Below are 12,818 nucleotides of genomic sequence, written 5' to 3'. Positions count from 1 at the left end.
TTTCTTATGATGCACAGAGGAAGCAAAGAACAAATTCAAGACTAGAGGATTTTTTATTTATACTTAATCAGTAGCTTTTCCTTACTTATATTATAACCTTAGTGATAAGATTTCATGTCTGCCCCTTTTAAGACATTTTTGATATTTGAACTAATAAGTCAGGTTGTATCTAGCTGTTCTGAAGAGCTGCTGTTCATAAGAGCCAAGGATAAGCTAAACAGAAGGAGGAGGGAGCAGTTCCTAATGGAAATGTTGGGCTGTCCCTGATGGATAGCAATGCCCTGTACAGCCTGCATGGTGTGTGTGCTACCCCACACCTCTAATTCTTCATTTGCAGTCATCTTGACACACAGACACATTTTTCTTTAACATATAGATAAAAGTATTGATTATGATGGTATGATTTTTTTATGTGAAAGATAAATTAACAAGTTAAAAAAGAAAATGCTCTGATGTGGTAGGCTGACCTCAGCCTTGGCTCATCTTTGCTTCTGCTTCCCATCTTCAGCAGGACGTGGGGTACAAAAAAATTGCAAAAAGGTTTGTACACCAAGATAGGGACATGAAGAATGAGAAATCTGCTTGAGTTACTAAATTGCTTGACTCTAATGAGGAGGAATCACCAAGTACTTCTCTGAGAAGTATTTTCATGAGGTTGGTCCTGCCATTCTGATGAGATGTTTGATGAATTTACCTGCAGTAACAGGTAAAGGAGGTAAAACTCCCAGTCCCTGACTTGGAAGGCTTTAGTGCCCTCCATATCTAGATTTAAAGTTAACAATGAAATAGCCCTGAAATGAAAAAGATGTAAGACATCGGCATTTCTGTGCCAAACCCTGCTGTGCCACACATTCCCTCTGCGTGCTGGTGCCAGGCTGTGCAGAAGCAAAGGAACTGTTGTGCATCCCTCACCCAGCAGCACCATGTGCATGTCTGCCTTCCTGGCTGCCACCTGCCCCATCCACACTCACACTTCCTCACATTTGCACTTTGGTAGAAGGTGAAAGAGCTGGGTGCTGACATTCGTGGCACTTCCCAAGGTAATTAAGGGAGACACAAATGGTTGAGCTCCTCTTGGCAGACCCTTGTGTGGCTGCACAGGGTTAGTCCTTAGACTGTGAGCACAGCTATTAACCAGTAACTCTGAGAATCAATGGTGCCTCTTGGTCTCTTCATGGAGTGCAGAGGAACAAATCACATTTTTCTGTCAAACACATGCATTCCTTCCAATCTAGTTATAAATAGTTCCCGTGCGTTTTGTTTTGATCGCGAGTAGCTCAGATTGGATTCCTTCCTTAACTTTTAGAAGATGACTTAACATGAGGTGCGTGTCCCTGCCTGGGTGAGGAATGAAACATTTTGACACGAACATTTCCACAGCTACACAAGAAGGAGCTTGCTGAAGTGCAGGCTCTGGCTCAGGAGCATAATGAGCAGCCCCTGAAACTTTGTTCCCTGTTAAAATATTCCGGTACTTGCAGGAAAGTATCAGTGGAGTTTGCTAACACTGTCTTTCACTCCAGTTTGTTCACATGAATTTTTTGCCTGTTTGGAAAGTTATCAGGAATTTGTCTGGGTGGTGTGATGAAAGTCAGGCTCTCTGGGGAGGCTGAAAAGGGGAAGCAAGAATCAAGTAAAGGTTATGCTTCTAAGAAGGGAAGGGTACAGCTGTGCTGCAGAAGGCAAGGAGGGGAAGCAGGGAAAAATACTTTGAGCAGAGCTTGTGGAGAGAAGAATCTGCAATTAAAGAGGAATAGGCAAGTGGGAATACATAACTTCATTGGAAGATGGCAATGATTTTTCTAGTGTTAAAACGAACTGAAGCATTTCACATGACACTTTTTTATTCAACCTTTTCTTCACATAGCATTCTAATTCTATTTCTTTCCATTAAACTTATATTCACTATAAAACCTTTACCCAGTTCTGTTTATTTCTTCTCACACACCTTTTTTTTTTGCACAGGAATAAAGAGGGGTTAGCACATAGGAGCCTATAAAGTTCATTATGTCAGCGCAAAATTCCTGCAAAGTTCAGGGATATTTTTTCTTCTTCCAGGAGACAAAAAAAAAATCTAAAAAATCTCTTTTTAATCCTGGCCTTTCTGTATGTTAGGCTCACTTCTCTCTTCTGACACTTCATTATGGATTTTCTGAGTTTGAATAAAAATCTAGTTCTCTTTTCTGGTGGATAAGGTCACTACTGCTGGGAGCTACTTTCTGTGTGTAGTATATACTTCAGTGTTTTGTATCCTGCAGACTGAAAACTTCCCAAGTGTGGGTGGTCTCTTGCACCTTTTTCTCCCCACTTCACAGTATTTACTGTCTGTGATCTGGCTGAAAGCAGATCTGCTTTCTGCCTGCAAGAAATGGCAGAAGCGCTGCAGGGTTGCCAATAAATTCCTGTGAAGAATCCTGGCAGTGAGGGCTGATGGTGTTGTTGCTGTGCAGATGTCCTGTGGGCAAGTCTTGGCCCCATTCATGCAGGAGGGTTTTGGTAGCTAGGAAGAGAACTCAGAGTTTCAGGGCCATAAGGTCAGTGCTGTTGTTTCTGGGTCTCGTAGCCTTGTGAATGGTTTGTTGTTCATCCTAAGCCTGAAAGGAGCAGGAGTTGTGTAGAGCAACAGTACGTGCTCATGTAACTAATAATGTGTTGTAATTCTTGCCCATGAGGTGGCTGAATTGGAACTGGACTCATTTCAGAATTTCCTAATGTTTAGGGATTTCATTCCTGAAATGTTATTGTTCTTGTAATTCACATGTGTTGCTCGTTTAAGAGTGCTTTTCTTAAGGTAATTCCTAAGTTCTTTCTTCTTAAGAAAAAAGTCCCCATGTGGATTTGCTGATCTCTCTGTGTAGGATGTGTGTTATCACTCAGCCTTCCCCACGTGAATAGCAGTAAATGGCAGCAACAGCATTCTCTAACCTATCAGCAAGAGGTAAATGAAACTTAGAAATAGCTTGTACAGCTCTTTGACCTGTAGGGAGAAATTTGGGTTTGTGAATCTGTGCTGTCCATGCAGTTCTCTTCCAGAAGGTGAGGGTTTGTGATGAGCAGGAGCGTGGCTGTAGGTACAGCACAGACCTTCTGCAGGACAGGAGAGCAGGAGACTCATCTGCTTTTTAGAGTATCGCTTTTTGTCTGTCCTGCCTGTGGAGATCTGGCTTTGTACATCATGTGGGAAGATTCATTTGGGGACCAGAGCATGGTCAGCGTAGCAGACATGCAGAGGTAGCTGCTGTGTAGGTACACACTTTGTGGTAATTGGGAGTGGGGCTCGCCCAGCCTCATCTGTAAACCATGTAAAACATGGTTTTACAGCTGTGAGATGCAGCAGAACAGCACTGACAGCAATGACCCATGGAGTGCCCAGGGGCACTGACCAACCACCAGAGGGAACAGAGGGCACACAGGTGCAGTGCATCAACAGGAGGGGTATGAAAGGTTGGGCTAAAGAACAAGAAGGGCAGATGCTTGAAACTTTCTGATGTGGTATGGTGTTATTCTGTTTGGGTGAATGCTTAAAGCCTTCTGAAACTGTGTATTGTGGCTGTCTTGGCTGTGGCCTGTGCTGTGACATTGCTGTATCAGAATAAGATCATTGTGGCTGTTGTGATGCTGACTAAGCTTGAAGGCATGGCTGAATCTCTGGTTTGCAGTCCACTGCTGTAGTTTAGCATTACTGTGTCAGGTTTCTCAGGCACAGCCTTGGGTCAGCTTGGCCACTCACATGTTCATAGTAGCACCAGAGTTTCCTCCAAGGTGGCTTCTTAGTTCCTGAAGGAGCAGCTACATATTTGGTTTTAAGCACAATTTCAGTATCTTCTGAAAGCTTTTCTTAAGTCCTAGGTGGTAGTTATAGATTTGTTTCATGTCATTTTCCTTGTTACCGACTGACTTGGGTGGTCCTAGATGCCCCTTTAGCAGCAGTGAAACTTCCCTGCAAGAGAAGATGCTGACAGCATTCAGCAAGAGCTCCTGGAGCAGGATCATTTTGAAGTTGGCACTGATGGGATCTAAGCTGGAGTAATACTGACTGCTGTGAATATTCCTCCCATATCATTAACCTGAGTTATCCTCTGTGAGCCAAGTACTGTCTTCTGCCTGGTGCTGAACTCTCTGCAGAAAGTGAGGATTACTCAGCACCTGGCAGGACATGGCTATGTAACACTAAGGACAGTGATTAGCTAATTCAGTTAGAACAATGTATTTATTTGCCAGTAATTTGTTTCTTCTTGTGCAGTTTTGCATTTTCCAGGCATTACATATGGCCAACCAGACAGAACCACTCTGTTCTCTGAGTAATTCCCCCTATTTTTTCACAAGCATATAGATATTTCATTTAAACCTTTGCAGCCTCCCTTTGTGGCATCTGCTTATTTATCACTGTCTTTAAGATCCGTTTTCCACTTGGCAATGTTCATATTTTTGGTCTCCTGGTTACTGCTATTGTAAATTATTATCCAGTAAGATTTATAGCTGTGAGATTTGTACAAATAGCCTGTCTCTCTCATTTAATGGCTTATCTCTAAGTTACCTCTGTTATTTACTAATGAAACTGTATGGATAATTTTTATATACATTTTTGCAGGTATGCCATGAAAATTTAGGTCAGACATGGAGTTACATCAGGCTGTCTGACAGGCTGCAAATCTCCCTGCACCATAGGCACAAAGCAGATGGGTGGGGAACCCACTGTAGCTTTACAGTGACCTAAGATGTTCCTAGGCATGGGAACCCCATCACTGACAGAGAATAATTTAGAGCTACGTGAAATCCTTGGGGGTTTTATTGATTTGGTTTCTCAATTTAAATTCACAAGGAGGAAATTTAATTTCGCTTCATTTCCATTTTACAGGGGTCACATGGAAAAGTCTGTAAATACATTTTTTTAAATTGCGGTAACATTTTAATAATTTTAGGTTAATTTTTCTGTTCCTCTTAAATCATATTTAGCCACTATTGAAATAAGATTTTAAAATCTTTAGGTACCCTTTATATGATTTTTTTGGGTTTTTTGTGTTTGTGTTTTTTTGTTGTTGTTGTTTTTTGGTGTTATTTTAATGGTTGTTGCTGGTTTGTTTGTTTTTTAAAGGGTTAGGCCATGACATATATAGATTTAGGATGGTGTGAATTGGGTTTTTGGGTCCTATGCTTTAAGAATTAGCAAAACCCATGTCCTACTTGCCTTTGAGAGCTGTTAGTAACATTAATGACACTTTTATTGCTCTTGTATTGCTTTATTTTATACTCAGATTTAAAAAACTTATTCATTATCACAATATTTCACTAAGTAAATTCAAATAAACTCTGTTCTGCTGATAGGGATCCTCCTCCCAGCCAAAACAAGAAAAGCAGTGGCTGTAGAATTTTCTCCTTGTGAGGTGGAAACATTCAGGGATGGGTGACAAGTTGACTCTTGATTTGTTTCATTTTTCCCATGTCTGCCTTCAAGAAAGATGGGTCACAGATCTCAAATATAATTTTTTGTATTTATTTTGAATAGAGGTAAAGGAGAAGCACTTTGAAGGAGAGGGTGGTTGTTTGTTTTTCCATTTCCTGGCATCCATGAGTGAGCTGAGGAAGGGTAGCTCAGTTTGGTGGGATATTCTGAAAAAATTCTTCCCTCTGTAACATTGCTGTGCGATAAAGATGGCACTGGATTCATCGGGTGATTGTTTTGATTTTATGATGATTTTTCCCAAATTAAATCTAATTTTTTTACTAAAAGTGTAGTTTGTGTAAAATTAATGAATAATTTTTTATGGCATTTCAGCGTGAGAAGCTGATACATGAGTTGGAGGAAGAAAGACATTTGAGACTCGAGAGCGAGAAAAGGCTGCGGGAGGTGACGCTGGAGTCGGAGCGGAGCAGAGCCCAGATGCGGGGGCTGCAGGAGCAGTTTTCCAGGTATGTACCACCATAAACTGCGCCCAAAAGATGGCAGAAACATCCTTTGGTGCAGGTGGTTTCTGCTTTTCTATGGCAGAAACTTCCTTTGTCCAGACCTGTTGATAACTCAAATGGATCTAATCTAAGGCAAAACCTGCTCTCCCTCGGAAATTCCATAAACACCACAGGCTCTTGGCTGTATGATTGTTGGGATACTTAAAAGGTTTATGCCCTCATTTTATGGGGTGGTGCAAATTTTCATTTTAAGGGATTTTGTGTTTGCTAGAATTCCCAATAATTTTCTAAGTGTAGGTGTTCACTTCTCAAGAAGTGCATGCCACGGGTAAGTCAGTTTGTCTTGTAAGCAAGAATGGGTTTGATCAATCTGAATAAAGAAGGAAAGAAAAAGAGAAGCCTTTGGGCAAGCTCATCCTGCTTGGACCTGCTTCACATCTTTTCCTGCATTTCCTGGGCCAAAGCTCTGGGCTAGAGCAGAGCTCCATTTACAAGAGAACCAGCTTAGAACAGAGATTAACACAAACCATTCGTATGATAATAGTAAGGATTTGAGTTATTTGTTGTTGTCATGATGCATGATGAAATCTTGTACAGCAAACAGATTTTTTTCATTGTTTTTGTCATGTGCACAGAAACAAAACAATCCAAAAAATCAAGAGACAATGGAATTTCATGTGTATTTTCCATCAAGGCTGAATATTGACTTCTTCCCTTAGCACTGAATTGTTAAAAGCTCAAGTTCAGTTTAATAAGTTGAAAAAAACCTGGAGGGGGTTTTTTTTTATTATTGTTTAGGTTTCTTGGGGGTTTTAGAGTTTTCTACTTTGGGCATTTTCTGTGTTTTTTTCCTTATTTCCTCAGTGTTTGCCATGCTGCTCCTCTGATTTGAATCTGGGTTTCTAGGCAACATTGCAAAAACTATTGATAGCATTAATAAAATTTGTTCTCCTCTGTTATTTTGTGTTTGGAAAAATTTGCATTAATTCTCTGCAGAATTCAAAAAAACTATTTCAAAAATCCTTAAGTGTTCAGTTAATTCTGAAATCTCCATTAAAAATGCTGAGGATATTTCTTTTTTAGTTTTCTGTTGTTCCTCTTCATTGAGCCTCAGTTTCAATTTTACTTATTCTGATGAGACTCCTGGAGTAATATACACAAAATAAATCCACCCCATGAGTATTCCTGGTTAGAATATTTTGCTCTCTAGTATATTAATCTTTGTTTAAGGAAGAATTTCCTGAGGTCCTCATTTTAGAACAGTATTATTGCTGCAATAGCTAGAAACCTGTGAAATTAACTTTGAAGGTGATGGAGCCATGGTTAAGAAAAAAGAAGAGGTGAGGGGGAGCCAGTCTCCAGAGTGATGCTCCCAGTACCTTCATAAAATTTTGACTGATGCATATTCAGATCTTTTCAAGAGAGCTCTTCATTATTCCTGTGGAACTGCTGTAGTCTGATTCATTTCTACCATGTTTCTGAAAAGAAAAACTATTTTATTAGTCAGGATCCCTGAAGTCCACTATCTTCAAATTAATCCATTCTTTTTCTTTCACTTCTATTTGCAGTTGAGCGTGCTCGGGTCTATTGAGAAGCAGAGGGACACAAGTTCTCTGAATTAAAGTTGTTTGTCTCTTTATGTCTGTCCCTCTGATTTAGATAAAGGTGAAGGCCCTCTAAATCAGCATTATGTTCTTTTTAAGGCTGTCTGCACATTGGCTAAACTGTTTGAAGGCAAACTTAAATATCATTTTTCATTAATGGCAGCTTGGTTAGCCATGTTATTCCAGTGAGGAAGACTCCTGCTGGCCCCATCAGGCTGTGGCTTTATTTTACTGTAGGCCAGATACTAGGAAGAGAATATGTCACTTAAATATTTTGTTTTATTTTACATCATTTTTTAATGATGAATATTAAGGGTTATTTTTGTTGATTTTTAGTAGAGTATTAAGATATTTGCTTACACAAACAGACTTTCTCTTTAAATGAGTGCATTTTTTCTTATCCTGTTTGAACAAACAATGGAACTGGAAGCTGGATAATCTCGTGCTGCCTAAAGATTCTGTATTGTTTGGGGATTTGCAACCTTTGCTTAATTTGAGCACAATTAAACAGGACAAGACAAATTATGATGGGAGGAAATGTTAAAACCAAGTGAAGAAGATGACTACAGAATAATATTTTGGGCTCAAACATTCTATCTTTCACATGTGGATAGATCAATGTAAGAACATATACTACAGCATAAATCTTTTAAGTATGTGTAATTCCTGAACTGAGAGGATTTACCTAGACATTTCTACATATATTTCTTTACATTTCAAATTATTTTCTTTGCATGTTGGAAAGAATGAAACATAATAGTTGGTGGTAATCTGTAAGTTGACCTTTATAATCAGGAGAGCAATGCTCCTTATTCCTAAATGAAATTGTCGGGAAACTTTAATCTGTCATGTAAGCATATGGTTTGAGATGGAGAACTTCAGAAGGTGAGGGGTTTCTTATTGAATGAAGTTTCTGTTGTTACCAAGTAAGCAATATTTCAGCCTAGTAGTCTGAAATAAATCGAAGTTCTCTTTCTTAACACCTGCATAAATCTGCCAGAGCCTTAATGTGACACAGTAGTTAGTTTGATAAATATGTGGTACCTGCTGAAAGAGCTTTTAAACTGAAGTTTCTTTTCCAGAATTGTAACATGTGTCCATGTAGTTTTAAATCTGCGTTTTAATTTTATTAGAGATGAAATATGTTTGAGGTGTGGAGAAATCTTGCAGGAAAAATATTTAATACTCAATTTGGGTTTTTACACTGTAGTTGGATGCTGTTATCTTTACATTGCCTTAGTATGATCTCACCTTGAGTTGAAATACTTGATGTTTTCTTTCTTAAACCCCCTGAGATCTGTTGCTTTGCTGCAGCTGTTAAATTCCATAAGGCTCTTTTTGGCATGGCATTGTACAGCTGCACAGTTCTCAAATGTACAGAGACCTCCCCTATAAAAAGAAATCAACCCAATTTCTTCCAAGGCAGTACCATGGACTCTGAGTTTCCTATTTTTGTTGTACACTGTCTCATTTACCTCCTTGCTGTTGGTTTCAGCTGTGCTTTTCCTGCTTTCAGCATTTTTCTGCAGCAGTAGGAACAGAAATGCAGCAGCTCTGCCCACAGCAGTAGGTGTGATTTATGGTATCATTGTAAAAAGCACACTAATAGACACAATATAAATTGATTGCATTTCCCTGCTGTACATCAGTAAGCAATAGAACTTGTTGTCTGTGGAATGCATGCAGTTCAGGTGACTAAACTGTGATTAAATGTTAAAGCAGTAAAAGTAGCTTTACTTAAGTTACTTTGATCACTGTTTTGGTCTGAATGAAACAAGTTCAATAAACACTATTATAGAGTATATCTGGAAACAGTAATTGAAGACCCCATTATCAAATCTTAAAATCCCTTTTGGGTAAATTTCAAAAACTATTTCAGTTAAAGTTGTGTTGTTTACTGGTACCAATGTCTGTGACTGGAAGATTGCCCCAGGCCTTTAGATGTTATTGGAAAAGTAGGAAATGGTCCTTTTTTGATCTGCCAGGGCCCTGTGAATGGGATGAGTCCAATTCTCATTGAACTGTATATTCCTCTCCCTTTAGTATTGACTGTAGGGTTAAGCCTGTTGCTTCTGACAAGGGAAAAAATGACTGCTACAACACTTGGCATAAAAGAACAGTCTGGTTGTAGGTTTAGGCACATCCTTCATGTATTTTCCAATTATTGTAATTCCCCCGGCTCCACTCTGTCTTGTCAACAGGTGAGTGGGAATGATAACTGTTATCCTTGCAGCTGTGATAAGGAGATTTTTATGCATTGCATCAGCATGTTGATGTGGAGTCATAACATTGTAATTTCCAAGGTCTGCTCAATCTGGAGGTCACACCTGCTTTCACCTCACTGCCATGGCTGCTAACCCACAGCCAACTGAGGCCATCTCTGGGAAGTGCACACCAGCTCAGCTGGCCCTGTGTTTGGTCACTTTGCCTCAAGTCAACCATTAATAACATTTTAACCTAATTTCTGGGGAGATTAAAATGCTCTCCTGGCAGCTATGGATGGCATTCCTTTGATTCTGTCATAGCAGGGGTGAGTAAGGTGCTCTGTCCTTTTCTCAGAGGGAGATTACAGAGGAAGCTGTCTGCAATTCTCCTTTGTGTAGCTCTGCAGTGACCTCCTGTCATTCTCCCTGCATGATGTGTAGGGGTGTTGTAGGAGACAGGTTGGCCCAGAGATGGAGTCTGTATCAAAGGCTGACCTTGTCATCCTGCCCTATGGGTTTGGGTACCACTGGATTTTATGAGCTGACACTGCATGAAATGTCACAAGGAGGAGAAGTGGTGAATGAGTGTGACACACAAGTGAGTTCTCCATGTCTGAGGTGTCTCTCCTGTTCATCTTCTCCTGCCTTGCTGCCAGCTGCAGGATGGGCACTGTCAAACAGGGGGAAGGTTGGCCCTGAGGGGCTGCCAGGTGCCCACCCAGCCACTCCCTCACTCACTGTCTTCAAGAGGGCTGGGAGAGCAAAGAATAGCAAAAAAAAGCCCTCATGGAATAAGAACAGGAGCTCACTCACCAGTTACCATGAAGGGGAAAGATTTGATTTGTTAAATACTAATTTAATTTATTTCTAATTAGCTGTAGTGTTACAGTAGGAGTCCTAGTAAAATATATGTGTTGTATAAGTGGCCTTGCCCCAGTCCTCGTTGTTCTAAATGGGCTGCAGCTGTGATGTCCTTAATTGGGTGGCAGCTGTGGCCAATGAAGATAACTGGGATAAAAGGGTGTGGGCTGGCTGGTCAGGGAGAGCCTTGGAGGAGCCCTGATGAAGAAGCAGGAACATCACTGCTGTGAAGAGCTGCTTGTGAGAAAACCAGCCAGAAGGTATGGGACTCTAGAAATATGATAACAACAATATGAATACAGCAAGTGGTGACTCTGACATGGTAGAGGATAGGGCAGCCGAGAGCTGGGACTCTAGAAATATAATAACAACATAGTATAGGGTAGCAACAAACAATGACAAAACTAAAAACATTTGTTCCCACCCATGCCTCCTTCCCAGGCTCAACTTCATTCCTTCCCTCTTGACTCTTCCACCTGAGCAGCAGGGTGGGTGTCAGGGTTGTGGGGGAAGCTGCTGAGCTCTACAAGCCTCAGGATATGGTGTGAGTGCTGCTTTGTTGGGGCTCTGACCTACTGCTTAGGGTATTGATCTTACCTTCTGATTAGAATTGGTAGAGTTAAAGAATGAAGTTTCTTTTAGATTAACACTGTTGGGGTGAGTACATTACATTTTAATTTATGTGCATCTGCAACACTTAGGTACATATTTCATCTATAACAGTTACTCAGAACTGTCAAGAACCATTCTTAAGATCCAAGAGCTTTTGTGTGAATAGTTTTCACCTGACAGAAAATAAAGGAATGGCTTTACTAAACTCGTGAAACCAAGCCCAAAGAGGAGATTGCCTGAAGTTTTTATGGAGTTTAACCCCACTCAGTTTCTGGGCTGGTTTGTACTAAATTTGCTGGTTTCCTGTTGTTTTACCAACAAAAAGTAAAATGAAAATTTTGTCATTTTTGATGCTAGACCCATTTTTTTCACTCTTTAGTTCAGTGTGTGAATATGATGGTTTTGAAAGTACATGCTCATGAAAAATACCTTCAATGAGTGTGGTGGCTCAGTTTTCTTCAAAAACAAAATTCTCATTTTTGTATCAGAAGCCATCAGGTTGAAATAATATTTTCATACTGAAGCTGAGAAAGAACAAAAGCAATGAGCTCAGATTGACTGCAGAGAGCAACTGAAGAACCAGGATAAACTTGAAACACAGAGCTCCTGCCAGGACCAGAAATTATAGCAGATTTTATAGCATGAAGTATATTGACTTTTCAGAGAGCAAAGGATTGCTTTGCTCCAGGTGTTATTCAAGATGCACAGGAAGGGACCTGCAGTTCTCCATTTTCTGTGGACTCTGAAGGCACTGAGGCTACATGAAGAGCCAGCCCTATTTCAGTACCCAGTGCACTGGTAAATCATGTGTGGTGTTTCATGACAGCCCTTAGCTGCTGAAACCTTCTTGCATGGGGCCAGGGAAATTGGTAATTTTATCTTCCAGAGGCAAAAGCATGGTGATCTGTGTGCTCAGGAAATCCTGTGTCTGGCTTGTCTGTGTGCTCACAGGATGCATCCTGCTCATATTTCTGCAAGTTTGCATCTATTGCCTTTTACTGATTTCTCAGACATGAAATGATATTCTGCTTCCTGTGTTATTGGAATAGAAGTGTTCAAGTGTAGTTTATTCATGTAAAAATCAGATCCATCTTTCTGAATCTGAGCATGGGAAGTTGCCTACTTTAGACTGTTTGTGAACCTTTGTCTTTTGAAAAATATCTACATTTCATAATAACTGTATAGCAAAGAATATTAAAGAGGAAATGGAGGAAATACCCAGACAGTGTGGTGATAAAGGCCTTAAATTGATTAGATTTAAACTAGGTAAGAACAGGTGAGAAAAAGGCCAGCAAAGAACATATGTTCTCTTAGGCTCTGTCATGGATGACTCTGCTAAAATAAATGGCTGTTTGTTTTTTTAAAAGCATCAGTCTGGTTTGTGATCCAGGATTGTCCAGCAGAGTACTTTCTTACATCAACCCAGTCATTCTATGTCTCTTTGACTTCTTGTCCTACCCTGTCATGTTGTACAATGGCACTTTTTATTAATGACCCCTTTCTGATATGGAAATTATGGGGCAGTTTCAAACCTCCATTGCACAGCCTGTGGTCTTTCCTATGCTCCACTAAGTCACACACGAGATGTCCACACTTTGATTTCTTCCAAGTGAGTATTTGCCCTGGGGAG

The 12,818-nt window shown here is 40.2% G+C and overlaps 1 protein-coding gene across 1 annotated transcript in view; it reads left to right on the top strand.

The window, feature by feature from the left end:
* The window catches only part of NCKAP5 (NCK associated protein 5), a 369,194-nt gene that overhangs the window by 189,138 nt on the left and 167,238 nt on the right, over nt 1–12,818 (top strand). The window contains exon 5 of the mRNA XM_054278273.1: nt 5,777–5,910. Coding sequence (XP_054134248.1) covers nt 5,777–5,910 — 134 coding nt within the window. The remainder of the gene's footprint in view (nt 1–5,776; nt 5,911–12,818) is intronic.

The sequence above is a fragment of the Melozone crissalis genome, unplaced genomic scaffold, assembly GCF_028551555.1.
Source record: "Melozone crissalis strain CALT ecotype California unplaced genomic scaffold, PUWL_Pcris_2 ptg000023l_1, whole genome shotgun sequence".
Lineage (NCBI taxonomy): Eukaryota > Metazoa > Chordata > Aves > Passeriformes > Passerellidae > Melozone > Melozone crissalis.
The sequence above is the reverse complement of the archived record's forward strand: the minus strand, read 5'-3'. Positions and strand labels throughout refer to the sequence as shown.